Source organism: Gymnoscopelus microlampas (genome assembly GCF_963454915.1).
Source record: "Gymnoscopelus microlampas genome assembly, chromosome: 9".
NCBI classification, from domain to species: domain Eukaryota; kingdom Metazoa; phylum Chordata; class Actinopteri; order Myctophiformes; family Myctophidae; genus Gymnoscopelus; species Gymnoscopelus microlampas.
In genome coordinates, this window is record NC_139946.1 from 53,227,102 (window position 1) to 53,245,726 (window position 18,625).

The following is an 18,625-nucleotide window of genomic DNA, read 5'->3' on the forward strand; positions in this document are numbered from 1 at the left end:
TATTTCCGGTGCGCGTCATGCTTTCATAGGAGACATGCTGGCTTCTACGAAATTACTGAAATCAGTCGTGGCGACTGATTTCTAAAGTAGTGTTGATTTTGACAGCAAATTTTTGTTTTTAGTTTTAGTCATAGTCTTTTGAATAAAATCCCAACTGAATAAAAATCTCAACTAAATATCATAAGATTATAGTAGACTAAATCTACAGTTGATTTAGTCGACTAAAATGTATGTTGGCGGTGCCTTGATGGCGTCGTAAATGGCTGATTTTACACTCGGTTGCGGTCGACGAAATCAACACTGGAATCCATCAGTACCTGTCCTGCCTTGCTGAAGCGGTGTCCGGCCAGGATCATGTGGAAGGCAAACTTGCGCACCATGGGGTTCCTCATGTTGATGAAGCAGTGTGCTGCCTGCTCCAACAGCAGAGCACTGCGCAGGTCTGAGTCCTGACCACACACACACACACACACACACACACACGCTACTGTTACGATGAACATTCCACCTGTTTCTGCGATGGCAGCCATCACACTAGCAGGTGAGTTTATTACGACAGAAAAAAAGGCGAACGTGATATTTTTGGCTGCCAAGAAAAAGAAAAAGAAACATGTTTTCAGTGATTATGCCAGAGGGCGCTCTTCCACAATTTTTGAATGATCCCTAGAGTGCGAGAGAAGGAATGGACGGATGTGACGTCATCCCAAAAAGATTCACTCCCTTCCACTCCTATGTTAGGATTTGTAGAAAAAAACACACAGCTCGGATTTCTTCTTTTTTTGGTGAAAACGAGCCACATTCAACGTGCGATAGCAACAAAATGGCCGATCGCTGTATAGAGGAGACCCTCCCCCACCTCCCAGACACTCTTTGTTTACTTCTGTGTACTCTGGTTGTTTGGGGAAATGAAAAATTGACTCCCACTTCCTATGCCAGACATTTTAACAGCTTGGTCCAGGCTTTCTTTTTGAGCAAAACGCGAAGGAAAATAAAAGCCTGGAGATGGAGGCTACTGGCATATAGACTTGTGGAACGCTGTGGGTGAAACTGTGGTTGATTGGTTGCGCCGTTGTCTCTCACCTCACTGGTCATCTTGATGAGCAGGGTGGCAGCGTCAGAGTACTTCCCCTGACTCTTCAGCACCTCGGCGCTGAGCAGCGCACAGCGCTCTGCCAGCACCATGTTCCTACAGGAGAGAGAGGAGACCCACCGTCAGGCTTTCACCGTCTCATGCTGTGTTACCTTGGAACGGCAATATCGTGTGTAACACCCCTAGTCTCTACATTAAGGAAAGCGAGTATTATTGTAGAGACCTACTTGCACACGTCTCTGTAGGTCTGTATGGCCGTGTCCATGTAGTGAGCAGGATACGGCCTGGGAGCTCCGGCCTGCAGGAAGGCCGACACGGCCGCCATTTCCTACACACACACACACACACACACACACACACACACACACACACACACACACACACACACACCACAGGAGGACAAGGAGAGGTTAGGGTTGGGCTCCGGAAAGCGGGGCGGCAGTGGCTTAGGGGTAGAGTGGCCGGATGGCGAACCACGAGGTTCCCAGTTCGATCCCGGGCTCCCCCAGAGCAGTGTTCATTTTGTCGACTAAGACTAAAAGACTAAGGTTTTGATATTTAGTCGACCAAGACTAAACAATTTCAGAAGACTAAAATGGGACTAAGACTAAATGATGTGTTGTTCAAAAGACTAAATCAAAATTTGCTGTCAAAATGAACACTCCCCCAGAGTTAGTGTTGAAGTGTCCTTGAGCAAGACGCTGAACCCCTAATTGCTCCTGATGAGCAGGTTGGTGCCTTGCATGGTTTCCTCCACCATCGGTGTGTGAATGGGTGTGTGAATGTGTGTGTGAATGGGTGAATGTAATGCACAATCTATGTAAAGCGCTTTGGATAAAAGCGCTGTATAAATGCACCATTTACAATTGGAATCGTTTCCGGAACATTTTTTTCGTCAAAGCTGGTATGTAGACTTCACGTCTGACTTGTCTGCTATACAATTGCGATAGTATTTGAATTGTATACAATTACATATTAAGTAATATGTATGGAATACTGTATGTATTGAATTTGTGTTTATCAAAAACTATAATGAAGGCCAAAATACTATATTTATACACATATATATATACATTTCTTATTTTTTTCATATATAGGAATCCTTAAAGGGAACCGATAAGGAATCGGGCCGTTAAAGAGGGGAATCGTAAATGAACCGGTATCGTTAAAAAGTCATTTAAAAAGCCATCCTCCCTGGCTGTCTTTCAGCCCTTAATGTTCCAATGACCCAGAAAGTCACCAGGCATGGCCACATCATTACAGACATCACGGTGATCAATACAATGTGTGTGTGTGCACTTTAATCTACTTTCTTATTTTCTACGCCTGAATGCAGACATGAATCTACAGCGATGGAAGTCACCATAACCCTAATTGGAACTTCACAGGTGGCTTGTGGCCAACTTTTCTCTCCCGGCGTTCCTGCAGTCAACGATCGAACCCTCACACACACACACACACACACACACACACTTTTTAACATGAGACTAAATCAATGGATGAATAGCACTTCAGGTATTCGTATAATAAGCTTTGTCGAGGCACCATTTATCACACTTAAATGAAGCAAAATTGAAGCGCATACTTTGAATCGACTTCAAATTCCAATTTCCCAGGCCAACTTGCTCTCTCCACACACACACACACACACACACACACACACTTTATTTGTATCCACATACTGTAAGAGATACAATACAAGGACACAAATATTTACACGGTGCTGTAGAAAAAGTACAGTCATCAAATCCTAGACAAATACCCAAACACCCTTGGAGGGAATAAGTAACAGAGTCTTCCACATATTTGGCGGGCTAACAACAACAGAAGAGATTGCACAGAATTGTGCAAGCCGTTTAGCTGCTTTTTTCAGCATCCCGAGTTGTTGGGAGCCTCTTTTTTTCTTTTTACCCAGGAAAGTACAGTAGCTGTTCAAATTCCTGTGGGTTGTGCGGACAGCCCAATGCATCAGTGGATGTGATCTCCCTCCTATCCAAGCCCTGTACGACAAACACTGTGTCAGCGAAGCTTGTGGAATCATCAAGGATCCAAGCCATCCTAACCATAGACTGTTTGACATGTTGCCGCCTGGAAAACTGCTACGCAGTCTCAAAGCTACTGGCAATAGACTGCAGAAAAGCTTCTTTCCCGTACTATCAGGTACACGACGATCTGACAAGAACCAGAACGAATCAGGGCAAAGTTAAACGCTTACACCCCCCCCGCCCCCATCTGTCCTTTTATTGCACTATTATGCTTGAACTGCATCTACTGTACCTAATCTGCTGTATGTAGAATATACTGTGAGGCTGTTTACACAAAGTTAGGTGGCAGCTACTGGGGGAAAAAAATGCTGTTGGTGTATACAATATACCAAGATTATATTCACATATGATGTAAGCTCTCAAGAACAGATTCTGCCCTGCGGTGGAATCTGTCGGAGGGGTTCGTCATAACGTGTGCACATTGGCTACAAGTGGGCGTGCCTTCAGATCAGGAAGCGGGCCGCGCTTTACCCAATCAAATGTAGTGGGCGGGATTCACGTGTCCATCCACCCTTCCCCCCTCGAAACTAGCCGAAACTAATTTAATAATAGCGTCCTCGGAGCGGACAAAACCACGGAAAGATATTCACATTTTAACTTACTCTTTCATCATAGAAACAAGTGGGCTTATAACCAAAACCATCCATGTTCTCTGGGAGAAGTGGTGTTAGTGTTCCGTGTAGAAATATTGTTAGTGGGAATGAAAACGTAGTCGCACCAACCGGAAGTGATGCGCTGAAGGCAGACATGAAACCGGAGTTTCCCTGCGCACTGGTCTTCCATTTTCCTCCCGCCAGACCCCACAGACAATATCAGAAAACAGAGGTCGCTGTTTTTCATTTTCTGTGGGGTCTGGCTACGCGAGACTACATATGATGATGCCCTCTTTTATTATTGTTTTTGCACTCTTTCTTTTCTTTAAATGTTTTTACGATTTTATCATTATTTTGTTATTATTGCCTATGCTGCTGCATTGTCTGAAGGAAGCCAAACAAAACTAAGTTTTACTCTTATTGTACCTGTACACAAGATGTAACAATGAAGTACAACCTTGAACTCATGTTGGAAGCCTCTTACGACCAGCCTATGGACATGTCCTACGCTGGCAAAAACAAGTAGGTTGCAGCCGTTGCACCTATAACCCAGCTCTATGAAGGTATCTGTGTGTGCCGGAGTGCAATTAAATACAAACTGTGTGTGCATGTGCATGTGTGCGTGTGTGTGCGTCCTTACCAGGGCGCCAGCGGCGTACAGCATGGCCTGGTCAGACAGGAAGTCCTTCTTGGCGGTGTGGTAGCAGCTGTAGGCCAGCTCATAGTGCTGCACCAGGAAGCACAGGTCAGCCATCTTTCTGATCTGCAGCTCCGGGGCTTCAGGGGGGTAGCTGGCATCAGCAGCACACAGGTCAAAAGGTCACACACACGCACGCACGCACGCACGCACACACACACACACACACACACACACACACACACACACACACACACACACACACACACACACACACACACACACACACACACACACACACACACACACACACACACACACACACACACACACACACACACAGGGAAGGGGGCCAAACGGAGGAATTAGTTCAGACAAGACACTGACAGAAACTTTGCTCAAATAACCCATTTAGAAAAAAACCTTCTAAATCCTAACAGTTTTCTGAAAAACTGAACAACTCAACAAAACGGTGACTCTGAGAAGGAAGGGACAGATGGATCACTGTGCCAAAAAACATGGCTCCCGTCCGCTCCCATCTCCTTGCAAAAAAAACTCTATATTTCCTTAACTTTTTACAGTGGGGAAAACGAGTCATTTTCGATCCGAGATCACTCCGCCATGGTGACTCGCGTGAGAGATGTTATTGTTCCAGGCGTTAGCCAGGACCATCCATCATCGTGCACGCATATATTGTTTACAATCGGGTGCTCGTCGTGGAGTCTGCAGCTGTAAACAGCGTGGCGCTACAAACGGTGAGATCTCTGGTACTCAACGTCACTTTTGTGTGAGAGAGAAATATGGCTAGAGATACGGAACGAGGGAGGGATAGGGAGAACATAATGTTCTCTCTCGCTCTCTCTCTCGTACAAGTGTGTTCTCTCCATATCCCCCCCTCGTTCAGTATCTCTTTCCATACTTCTCTATACAAACAAATAAGTTGCTGTAAAAATGCATAGAAGGTACCAAACGGTAAAGCCTGATTTATAGTTAGTCATACGGCGTCATACGTGAGCGTTTGTGAGTGAATGCTGTAGAAGCTTACAGGAGGCCAGAGGTGTTCTTCAGCTCGCTGATGCTCTTCTCTGGAACCTTGCCTCCACCGAACCACTTCTTAGTAGCAGAGAACAGAGAGCGACTCAGGCCTTTCCTGGATATGAGCTGCAGGATGAGAGACGGAGGGAGAGAGAGAGAGAAAGAAAGATTGAAATGACAATGATGTGAATATTTCTGCAATCCGAGCTGATCCTCTTCAAGTCCTAGACCACTTGTTCTCAAACTTTTTCATGTCAAGGACCCCCAAATTGACACGTATTAGCCCACAGACCCCCATTTGAAAAGATATGCCACGGACCACGGACCCCCATTTGAAAAGATATGCCAAGGACCCCCAGTTTGGCATGCATAAGGCTACGGACCCCTATTTTATGGCATTTCTATCTCTGGGACCCCAATTCATATTGTAAAATCAATGTTAATTTAACTCTGAGAGTGTACAAATGGAACCAAATGGACCCGTTAGGGTCCATTTGGTTCCATTTGTACACTCTCAGAGTTACAGACCCATAAGGGTCCATTTGGTTCCAAACTATCCATCATTTAGCTGGGGACCCCCTGGAACCCCCTCAAGGCCCCATGGGGGTCCCACTGCTCTGTAACGCTAAGAGTGTACAATCCTTATGGGTCCATTTGGTTCCATTTGTACAGTACACACTTGGAGTTAAATTAAGATTGTACATTGGGGTTTCAGAGATAAAAATCTATTAAAAAAAAGCAGGAAGACGGCTTTTTTTGGGGGGATTTTTCTGCGTTTGCATGTAATAAAAATTATTTTATTACATACGACTGACTTTTGTGAATCAGAGCATTTGTGTGAATGTCAACATGATACGTAACAAAGGGTAAAAGTTAACTAATGACACAAACACTGTGTGTATATGTCAGCATAGAAAACAGTACAGATATTACTCATATTATGCATACATACTGTAGCAGTGTGACTGGTTCATCATCATAGCCGATGGGAGAGATAATACCAAATTGAACCACTAGGTGGAACACTTGCATCAGGAATATTACGAGAGCCCATGAACAACAGTGTAGGAACCACTATCAGGACAACAGTCTATTTCTCACAAACACTCAAATTAACCTTCTTTATTCTGAACTTTAACGTCAAATATTAAATCAAATAAGACTCAATATGAATAAAACTATAACAAATAAATGTCAAAATGTTATATTTAAAAAAATATGCCTCAGTAAATAAAATACATATAGATTTGGCCTAATGCAAGTTGTAAAAACGTGGCCCAGACCCACAGGTTGAGAACCAATTGGCATATAGTTTTAATTCTAGGCTTTCTCTGGGCATTAATCCTGGGCAAGGTACCTGGCCAGAGTCATTAGCAGGTCTTCAGAACAAGTAACCACATTCCTGGCTGTGCTAAACAACACTGTGTCAGATGGATTGCTTGTTGCACAAACCCATAAGTACTTGTTGTGCCACGTTTTGCCAACAATGGAAAGTGAGACCCATTGATCCTCCACCGGCTCCTCTGTCCAACACTGCCTGCTGTTTATACATGACCTCAGCCCTAGAATGTCTGCTGCACACAGACCACTTTCTGTCCGGACGAGGGGCCCGAAACAGTGTTGATTTCGTCGACTAAAACTATGACGAAAAATGTTTGTCGACTACCTTTTTACAGTGATGAAAACGAAATAAAAACGAAATAAAAACGAAGCTATGATGACTAAAACTAAGACTAAATATATTGACAATTTCGTCAACAAATAAAAACTAGACTAAATGTTAGTGAGGGACTAGTGGGGACTAGTGGAGAAGAGTTCCAGTAGAACTAAAAGACAAGTCATTTTATGGTTGGTTGCGCTAGGGTGTGCAGCTGAAAATAGCAGATCTACAAGCTCACAACGCGTCGCGCTGCGACGTGTTGTGAGCTTGTAGATCGGCTATTTTCAGCATGCAACCAAGTGTAAAATCAGCCATTACGACGCCATCAAGGCACCGCTAACATACATTTTAGTCGACTAAATCAACTGTAGATTTAGTCGACTATAATCTTATGATATTTTGTAACTGAAACATTTCAGATGACCAAAATATGACTAAATCTAAATAAAAATGTGCTGTCAAAATCAACACTAGTGTTTATAGATTACCTTAGCCCTAGAATGTCTGCTGCACACGGACCACTTTCTGTCCGGTCGAGGGGCCCAAAATGAGTGCAGGACTGAACATATCTAAACTTCCTTTGAGAAGCACAAATGTTTGGGGCACACAATTGGCAGGTGGTGTGATTCATTACCCCACACCCATCACAACGCACCTGTCAATTGTGTGTCCCATTCGTTTGTGCTTCCCAAACATCAACTGTTTCCAAAGGAAGTTTTAACATGTTCAGTCCAGCAGTCATTACAGGTGTGAATCTCGTGGAAAAGTGGAGATATTTTACTAAACACACGTTTTCTGGCAGAACTTTCAAATGGATATGAAACTAGAGGACAATATGGGGAATGACAACGGCTACAGCTCTGACACCGCTTGGTTTACGCATTGGTAGAGCATGACTGAAAGTGGTCAAGTCTGTCTGTGCGATTTATAAATATTCAACCAATGAAAAGTAGTAATCTGAGCTTGTGACTAAGTCATTACTACACTGGATCCATTGGAACAAATTTATTTTTCCATGTCCAGAAAAATAACGGTTTTGGACATCCAAGGTTTCTGCCTGACATTTACGATATAAAGTATAGCATTGCTGTCGGGCAGAAACCTCTTATCTTGGTGAAAGGGCTACTCTGTGTGGAGTTTGTATGTTCTCCCCGTGTCTCCGAGGGTAGTTAATACCCTCACAAAAACATGCAGTAATCCTGGTCACTATACCGCCTCCCCCATGACAGCCGGGGCGTCTGATGGAGGGGAAGGGAACTGGTTGGAATAACGTGTTCCTTCCACGCGCTACGTCCAACCAGGGAAACTCCCCCCTGTCAGGTGATAAGAAGGTCAGTTGGCTCTCATGGATTGAAGGAGGCATGAGCTCGGCCCTGGCCTCCCTAGGCTGGCGGGGGGAGTGTAGCGCCCAGGATCACTTAGAAAATTGGCACCGGGTGAAAAATAAGGGTTACAAAATCGTAGTATTAAACTTTTATTTTTTTCCTAAATTAACGTCCTACTTGATCATACTAAAGCGTCACACAAGTATCAAAAGTAGCAGATCCAGTTTTGGACATAATGAGGTCCCCCCGCCGTGACAGAGACAATATATAAATACTTAATTATGCACTTATTATGCATGTATATCTGGAATGCATGCTCTCAGGCTCTCACAGCTTAACACAGTAAATAAACAGATATCACAAGACATGATGTGTCTACAAGGCCTACATCACATGACGTGTGTTTATTGATGGTTACATGCATGTCAGAGCCAACCACACAGTAATAACAGTGTTCTGGTGGACCAGTGCTTCTCAACCAGTGGTCCGGGGACCACCAGTGGTCCTTAAGGGTGGTACCAGGGGGATCCCCAAGCGAAATTAGTTAACGTAGCGTCACAATCATTTTTAACCACTTAGCTTTGGACAGTGACAGACCCGGGCGGAGACTCACTCTACGTGTTGAGTTTAAAGTGAGAACACGGCATTCACGGCTTGAGATTGAGATCAAGCCCCCGAAACTATTCAAGCCACCGGCGGTCCCAAATGACTTAATCGCAGAGCGACAATAACGGCTGTGTTATCGCTGTATCGTTCGTTGTTGTTGACAGTTTGAGCTGATCGGGTTTGTTTGTCAGTCAAGTCACACAGAGCCTCTTCAAGCACGTCAGCTACTAGTGATGTGCGGGTCAGGTTTTTTCATGACCCGCCCCGCCACGGAACTCAACCCGCCCCACGAACCCATACTGTATATACCCATATATTCAATCAATCAATCTAGGCTCAACCCGACCCCGCGACCCGCGGTGGGAAAAAAAAGATAATCATCATCATAATAGCTCAGATTTATATAGCGCTCTTTTAAGTACCCAAAGTCGCTTTAAATGTCTACAGTAGCACAACATTGTCATGGGCTAAATAAGCATGTTTGTTCAAAATAGTGTTTTTGTTTTTTTTTGCGTGTGAGTGGCTGACTCGACCCACCCGCGCCGCGGGTTACGGGTCGGCCCGCTCATCACTATCAGCTACAATTTTTACCGTGCGGTTCCCCGAGAAGTAGAAATAGCAGATCTACAAGCTCATGGCGCGGCACTCTGTGCCGTGCCATGAGCTTGTAGATCTGCTATTTTTGAATAGCCCAAAGTATAAAATAAGTGGTGGCTTTCCCGGTCTTTAATAGCGTGTTAGCGTGTGTCTTACCTGGTCGTTGAGCTGCCTGATGTTCTTCTCCACGTGCGGCAGCAGGCCTCTGAAGGTGAACTCCTGGATGAACTGCCGGATGCGGTCGTGGTCGTTGAGGGTCAGACACGTCCCGTGACTGGTGGCGGGGGCGGCGGGGGCGGTCCCCGCCAGAGGACCGCCCAGGCCTCTCTTGGCTTCCGAGGTGGCCACCCTCAGGGCGTCCAGGCTGGTGGGGTCGCCCGGCACGGGGTCCAGCTGCAGGGGGTGGCTGTTGTTGTCCACGTTGTTGGACACCACCATGTCTGTTCACACACACACACACACACACACACAAGATGTCAACTATACAGGGACCGTGTTCTCCTTTCACTTCATCAGACATTACATTACAGTCATTTAGCAGACGCTTTTATCCGAAGCCACTTAAAATAAGTGCATTCAACATAGGTAGGGAAGAAAACTACTAATCACCAGATGTGTTAAGTGAAGTCTCTTCTAAAACAAGCAACTAAGAGTATACCTAGCGCTAAAGTAAAAGTGCAATATATCAGCTACCTACTTTCTTAAACAGATGAGACACATAGGAAAATCAAATGGGCGAGAGCTAAAACAAATAAGTGTATCGACTAAACAAGATCCAATAAAACAATAAAACAAGAGCTAGTACAACTATTTAACAACAAGTAGGCAAGGTTTTTCGTAAAGGAATGCCTCTATGGAGAATAACATCGGGTCATCTTATTATCGTCTCTTATATAGAATTGTGGTCCAAAAATAAACAAACTGTCTCGGCGATATTGTCAGGGCGGCTCTGTATCGTTTATATTATATATATAGATAGATTATATATAGAGATTATATATATTATACTGTATAGATATTGTCAGGGAGGCTCTGTATCGTTTATGATAGTCAGTCACTCATATTTGATACAGACACTGGCCTGTTCTCACTGTCAAATATTTGAATATATATATTTTTAAGGGATTTTTTTTTACTAAAATCTTTGCTTCGGAGGGTCCCTATTACAAAATATTTTGAGATGGGGGTCCACGGCCAAATACATATCATTTTGGGTGGTGCTTGACATGAAAAAGTTTGAGAACCACTGATATTATAGCAACATACGTTTAAAAATAAAAAAACTGTTAGGATTTAGAAGACAACTGCAGAATGGGCCTCAGGTCTTGACGGGTTAATGCGTATTCAGAACCAGCCAGGCTTTATCAGATTAGTTTGAATCAAACGTTTCATTCTGGCTGTGAACGTCCTTCTAATCTATACCACAGTGGAAAGCCATGTTCACTGCCTTGGACTGCAGTCTGACAATAAAACAACCACGTCATCCACTTTAGCTCTGATGCTGTGCCGACTGTGCACTCCTTGTGTGAATTAAACATCACACTGACTGCACACAGATAGTTTTGAAACGTAAGAAACAGAGAAGAGGTTCACAGCAGAGTTGATTTTGACAGCAAATTTTGATGTAGTTTTAGTCATAGTCTTTTTGAATAAAGTTCCATTTAGTTTTAGTCATATTTTAGTCATCTGAAATGTTTTAGATTTTGTCTAGTTTTAGTCGACTAAATCTACAGTTGATTTAGTTGACTAAAATGTATTGTGTCGGTGCCTTGATGACGTCGTAATGGCCGATTTTACACTTGTTTGCATGCTGAAAATAGCCGATCTACAAGCTCACAACGCGTCGCGCTGCAACGCGTTGTGAGCTTGTAGATCTGCTATTTTCAGAGCACAACAACCAAGCGCAACCAAACATGAAATGACTTGTCTTTTAGTTCTACTGGATCTCTTCTCCACTAGATATCTCACTAACATTTTAGTCTAGTTTTTATTTGTTGACGAAATTGTCAATATATTTAGTCTTAGTTTTAGTCATCATAGCTTAGTTTTCATTTAGTTTTCGTCAGTGCAAAAAGGTAGTCGACAAACATTTTTCGTCATAGTTTTAGTCGACGAAATCAACACTGGTTCACAGGGAACCTGCTCCTTCTGCTGCGTGCACTGACCTTTCTCCGATGACTCGGGCCAATCACCATCAGCCGTGTCAACGTTATTCTCGACGACGGCATTGTTGACGTCTGTCGCTGACGCTGGCTCCTCGTACGTGTCCTAGAGTTGCCATGACACCATGACAACATACACATAAAAAAAAAGAAATTAAAGAAGAAAAAAAAAAGATAAATGTTGCATTTATATAGCACCTTATTCAAAGCACTTTAAAACAGTGTTTCCCAAACAGTGGGTCAGAGCCAAGGGGCCAGCCTGACATATTTACAATGAGGCCAATACGGAAGTGAGACAGTTCTGTTTTACGTGTTTTACCCCTGTGGGTGTCAGAAAGCATTTATCTTAACGCAAGCGGATGGGTTTTTGACAAACTTTAGACTAGATTTTCTTACCTTAATAAAAATGGTCATAAATTCTATATGCTTCCAGTCGCTAGTTTAAAGTCTCCTTTCAATCATCATGATATGAGTTTTGCTAAATTATGGTCCCATTTATTTTAAAATTGATGATAAAGTAGGCTATGCTCAAGGAGGGGCGGGATGATTTGATTGACCAATAGCATTGATTCCCCGCCCCAGCTCTTGATTGACAAGCTACCCAACCAATAGCATTATTTGGGGATTGTTTTCCAGTTCCTGTTACCGACGTGCTTTTGGGCTTATATTAGAGAGATGGCGGATTTCAAATTCCTGAACAATCTGCTTCATTTTCGGTCTGTAGAAACCAGCGGTCTGGCTTTGTCCATCTCTTTTATACAGTCTATGGTCAGAGCCCCTTTTCTTTTAGGGCCGAAGACACATTTTCTTAATGTTGGCTCCGGGTTCCGGAGCCCCAACCCTACTGGTCCTTACCTGGCTGTGGAGGTTGTTCTTGTGAAGGTACTGACTCCAGGGGTCGGGGATCTGCTCGTCCGCCCCGGCCGCGGCCGTGCGAGAGTTGACCTTCAGCAGGTAGCAGCTGTGAACGCCGTACCTCTGCTTCATGTCCTCGTACACCTGGTCTGCCCTGTGGAGAGACAGAGACGAGACGGACAGTCAGGGACACACAGAGACACACAGAGACACACAGAGACACACAGAGACACACAGAGACACCAGTTCATTCAATTCACACAGCGCAGAAATGTTCTCACGAGGCCCAGTGAGAGAAAATGGAATCACAACTTACGTTTCCTCCATCACAGAACAGGTAAAAGATTATGGACAATATTCACACTAGTATCATGATTCATGTCAAGGTACTGTAGCTATACGGCCCATGGCTCAACATCACTTTAACAAATGGCCCCTTATGGATCTGTACCTCTGAGTGTTTTTTTATCTCATTGAATTGATTTTACTTTTTTCATTTTCGTCAAAAACATAATAAATGTTTTGTGGATTTGTTTAACACATTCGGTGCCGAAACCGTAAAATCACGTGTTTTCAATCTTTTTGTTTTTTTCCACAAGGGGGGGGGGGGCTAGCGCAGCTCTGGAATCACCCACGGTGATCCTGAGAAGGAAGGGACAGATAGATCACCGTGCCAAAAAACATGGCTCCCCATCCGCTCCCTGCAAAAAACCTCAGTAGCTTCGAAACTTTTTTCCGGTGGAGAAAACAAGTCATTTTGGATGCACGATCACTCCGCCATTGTGACTCGCGTGAGAGATGTTATCGTTCGAGGCGTTAGCCAGGACGCATGCATTGTTTTTCATGGATTGCTCGTCGTGGAGTCTAGAGCTTTAAACAGCGCAGCGGTGAGATTTCTGGCACCGAACGTAATCTGTTATTATAAAATTCTGGCACCGAATGTGTTAAGTAATTGAAAAAACACTGTCCCTCCCGCATTAGAAGGACAGTTTCAGTCATCAGAACCGGGTGTGTTTTCAATGAATCTAACATGGTTAAAATATAGTTTGAAGTTACATCCGGTTCTTAAATCTTGGAACCGGGTTGGAAAAAGAACCGGTTCCCAACCCTACTCACAAACGCCAGAGTAGACGTTGGTTAAAATGACCCCTGAAGTGTTTTTAAAGTGAAACCTATGCCCCTATCATCACTGTGTACACATACATACCTCTGCTCGTCTCCTTCGCTCATGTCGTGCAGTAAGACGTAGTATTTGAGCGTGTTGGGGATGAACCACTTGGGGTTGGTGTAGTCTCCACTGTGCTGGATCCTGTGCTGCTCCTGGGACAGCTTGAGGAACTGCTCCACCGGTACAGCCTCTGTGGAAGACACCACCAAGAGGCCTGCGGGAGGGGGGGGGGCCCAAGGTCAAGGACTCCACCACAAAACCATGAGTTCTTTTTTCTCTTTTTTATAAAAACTAAATAAAAACTAAATAAACTAAGCTATAATGACAAACTAAGACTAAATATATTGACAATTTCGTCAACAAATAAAAACAAGACTAAAATGTTAGTGAGGGACTAGTGGAGAAGAGATCCAGTAGAACTAAAAGACAAAGACTAATTTTGTGTTTGGTTGCGCTCGAGTGTTGCGCTCTGAAAATAGCAGATCTACAAGCTCACAACGCGTCGCGCTGCGACGCGTTGTGAGCTTGTAGATCTGCTATTTTCAGCATGCAACCAAGTGTAAAATCCGCCATTACGACGCCATCAAGTCACCGCCAACATACATTTTAGTCGACTAAATCAACTGTAGATTTAGTCGACTATAATCTTCTGATATTTAGTCGACTGAAACTAGACAAAAACTAAAACATTTCAGATGACTAAAATATGACTAAAACTAAACGGAATTTTATTCAAAAGACTATGACAAAATTTGATTTACTGTGAAAATCAACACTACATTATACCCTTTAATTTAGTTACTTTTGTAAAAAAAAAAGCAATTTTTTCACTATCTTACCGTGTCGCCCTCAGTTTGTCGTGGCTGTACGGACCCGGTTATTATGACATGCACACACACAGAAAGCTAACTGATTACAACCATGTTTTTATTCCCATAATGCATTGCAGACAGAAGGATACAGGCGAGGTAGTGGTTGAGGAACTCATGATCCGAAGCGGGCATGGACTGCATGAAGTTCTCTCTGTAGGTCTCGAACCACGGCGTGTTCGCTGGAGACACACACACACACACACACACACACACACACACCTTGAGACGAGATCAGAGAGAGACATAACTGGACACACAACCTCCACCCCAGAGGATGCACCAGTACTGTAGCCTCTCAGTGCACTGGGTCACAGTCACAAAGCACTACAGAGTGCATGAGGTAAACATCGCCTGCATTGAACACGTTAGCCTGGCTCCACCATGGAAGTAAGCAGAAATAAATAATGGTGTTTAAACCTTCCAGACGTGGTCTCTTACACTGTCAAATATTTATTGGTAATTTAACTTGGTGAAGACTCTCCAAGTTACAAATGGTTAAGTTAACACTGAGGATTGTATTGTGTACATAACATGCTTCAGCCAAAACAATGCACTTTTTGGGGGGGTTTGTTACACGGAAGTTTGTCTTTACCAAGAAACCAACCCCGGCACCAAAAATATATTTCTACTTCCATGGCTCAGCCAGACAAATGTAACCTAGATTAGGCTTTGTGAGGAAAAAACACCCGATTGTAGATCAGCTGTGCTCAATTAGATGGAATCTGAGTGATTGACGATGGGAAGGGGAAAGAAATAGAATAGATTCTGATTTGCAAGGGGAGAAAAGAAGGAGGATTACCATTTCAGTGTTGAAGGCCACAGAAAAGCTGACAGCAAGATGTTTTTGCATAAATAGTGATGTAAAAAAAGTACCAAAATAATCAACAAAACAACATTTAAAACGACAAAAAACTCAAGACATATATAACATTTTACATTATTGATAATTTAGCATCTTAAATCAAGTGCTTCAGTGCTTACTTCCATCCGTACTTAATGGACTTTTACCATGGTACTCAGCAAACATACAAGTCCAGTGGTTCTCAAGCATTTTCACGTCAAGGAACCCTAAATTGATATGCATTTGGACCCCAATCTGAAAATGTTTTTTGCCAGGGACCCCCATAAGAGAAGATTTCGCAACATGTGTTGAAAATAGCCGATCTACAAGCTCACAACGAATAGCCGAAATATAGAAATAGGGCTTCAGTGTTTAAACTCTTGTACCTTTCAATGGAATGAAACACTACCCTTCCTCTTAGCCTTACCTACTTGTTGTCAATTAGTTGTACGAGCTCTTGTTTTATTGGATCTTGTTTAGTCGATACACTTATTTGTTTTAGCTCTAGCTCAGTTGATTTTCCTGTTTTGTCTCATCTGTTTAATAAAGTAGGTAGCTGATATATTGCACTTTTACCTTAGCACTAGGTATACTCTTAGTTGCTTGTTTTAGAAGAGAATGTACTTAATGCTTCTGGTGATTAGTAGTTGTGTTCCCTACCTATGTTGAATGCACTTATTGTCAGTCGCTTTGGATAAAAGCGTCTGCTAAATGACTGTAATGTAATGTAACAGAGACACGCTGTAACCCCCTGGAACCGGTGATCTATAGTCTACCTGATGTCTTCACCGTTCAAAGTGTCCTTGAGGAAGACTCCCCTGGGTAGGACTCAACAGCATCACCTAATCTAAATCCATCATGAAGTCTTTCTGTGCCGTAGTGAACAGCTTTCTCCAGTCAGTCAGTCAGCCAGCGGGCAGTGCAGTGGCTCTATCTTTAGACTGAATCAATGAAAGAAAAGCAGCCTCACGTATTCTCACAGCGAGGGCCCTCAGCACTCCAGCACAAACAGAGGGGGGGCCGCCTGACACTGAACTGGACCCTGATATGTGGCTTACTTTCTACCAAAACCCAAGCAGTGAACCACTCAAACCCTGGCTATATACTAAGTTGACCTGTATCCCCCAGGGCTCTATACTACTAGACCCGCAGATTTTCTTTCCTCTACAGCAGGGGTCTTCAACAGGGGGTCCTCAGAGTTACTACAGGGGGGCCGCCAAGTCTTTGTGTGATAGGATAATTTTCTTTACATTAACCACTTGTCTTGAACACTAGCATCTCTATTCTGAGGAGAACTTTAGCCAAAAAAAAGCTGATCTACAAGCTCACAACGCCTCACAGCGCTATCTTCGGCAAAGACGTTTGGTGCAGAGGGGAAAAAAGAGCAGACCAAGTACAGAGCCAACGGTCAACTTGACTAAGTAATGAGGGTTTAAGTGGTTAAAGCAGCGGCGGACTGGCCATTTGGCGTACCGGGCAAATGCCCGGTGGGCCGCTGGGCCAGTGGGCCACTGGGCCCCAAAAAAAAAAAAAAAAGGATTATTTATTTATTATGTATTATTACGCTAATTTCCGGGTCGCGCGGCCCAATTATTAGTTACGTTAATGTTTGGGCTGGGATGCTTTCCAGCAGGGGCCTCAGTGCGGCTGCAGAGTTCATGTGCAGGGCTGGGCTGAAGCAGTGAAACCCCCCCCCCCCCCCCCCCCCCCGTTGACAAAACGGGGGGGGGGGGGGGGGGGGGGGGGGGGTCAAGCTGAGAACCCACACCTGCTGCTGTGCTGCTTGGCTGACAGATATTCTCCCAACTTAGGAGGAGTATGGCTGGGCTATATAGATAAAAATCTAATATCATGGTATTTTTGACCAAATACCTTATTATCCATTTCCTTTTCCGACAATAGCACATCTACAAGCTCATAAACGTTGTCGTGAGCTTGTACACACTGTTTTGACAATGTTTGAAAATACAGAATTAGGGCACAACAAGTGAGTACTGTAATTTCCGTAGTATAAGGCGCACCTGAATATAAGCCGCACCAGCCAAATTTAGGGAAAAAAACAAATGTGTGCATATACTGTACAAGTCGCACTGGACTATAAGCCGCAGGTGTGAAATCCATAGATTTAGAAGGTCCCCTAGTGGCCGTTAGCTGTAAAAATCCATAGATTAGCCACACCGTTGTATAGGCTGCAAGTTTCAAAGCATGGGAAAAAAGTAGCGGCTTATCGTCCGGAAATTGCGATACTTATGCCATGTCACAGTATTATAATATCCAAAATACCAGATGATATCTAGTCTCATACAGTATCATGATATTGATATAGTATGGGTATATTTCCCAGGCCTATTTAGTAGTACTGACAATGTAGGTCACCAATAGGAAATTCAAGACACTGTAGTGAAATTTTAACCACTTTCTGGCCTCTCTGTTCTGTTTTAATGGCCATGTCACTGTTCTGCCACCGACCGCACCTCATAGGAATAATGGAGAGAATGTACGTGAATGTGTTCTGGATGTGGAGATGAGTCACCTGCCGGGAAGGAAGAAATTACAGCTAGTTGCCTGTCCCTGTGCAAGACTCACAGAGATACCGTTGCCGTCGGGTCGAAAACCTCACGTCCAAATCTGTTCGCTTTCAGGATTCAGATTAAAAAAATAAGAAAAAATAGCAGATCTACAAGCTCAAAACGCGTCGCCTCACGACGCGTTTTGAGCTTGTAGATCTGTTGTTTTTGTGTGACACTGTAGTATGACGAAACAGGGCATTAATTTACACAAAAAAAAAAGAAAAAAAGTTAAAACACAGAGATAGGAGGTTTCTGTCCGACAATAACGATATGATGCATCGGCACTACGGACACATGTTATCAGAAAAGCTAATGGAAAAGAACTGAGACAAAGACGGTGGCTCACAGCATCAACAGCGACAACTTTCTTTCTTTAGTTAACCAGGGTCCCCCTAGGTCTAACCATTTACATTGTTAGAACTAGAAGTCGGTGACAATTACCAAAAAAAAACATGGCAACTGAACTGGTCAAAATCAGTAGTGGTAAAACACCCAGCAGTATCATTCTATGTGCTATACTCACATCATTTATCTCCCAATTATTCTTAGTGAAGCATTTCATGAAGTGA

At 43.6% G+C, this 18,625-nt stretch overlaps 1 protein-coding gene across 3 annotated transcripts in view; it reads right to left on the minus strand.

The window, feature by feature from the left end:
- The window catches only part of trappc8 (trafficking protein particle complex subunit 8), an 83,330-nt gene that overhangs the window by 47,954 nt on the left and 16,751 nt on the right, over positions 1–18,625 (minus strand). For all 3 annotated transcript variants that reach the window (XM_084066755.1, XM_084066754.1, XM_084066753.1), the window contains 10 exons: positions 14,735–14,824; positions 13,813–13,987; positions 12,606–12,759; positions 11,754–11,856; positions 9,745–10,028; positions 5,411–5,526; positions 4,369–4,519; positions 1,318–1,418; positions 1,081–1,186; positions 318–449 (listed from right to left, as the gene is read on the minus strand). In XM_084066755.1, the coding sequence (XP_083922881.1) occupies positions 318–449; positions 1,081–1,186; positions 1,318–1,418; positions 4,369–4,519; positions 5,411–5,526; positions 9,745–10,028; positions 11,754–11,856; positions 12,606–12,759; positions 13,813–13,987; positions 14,735–14,824 (1,412 nt within the window). The remainder of the gene's footprint in view (positions 1–317; positions 450–1,080; positions 1,187–1,317; positions 1,419–4,368; positions 4,520–5,410; positions 5,527–9,744; positions 10,029–11,753; positions 11,857–12,605; positions 12,760–13,812; positions 13,988–14,734; positions 14,825–18,625) is intronic.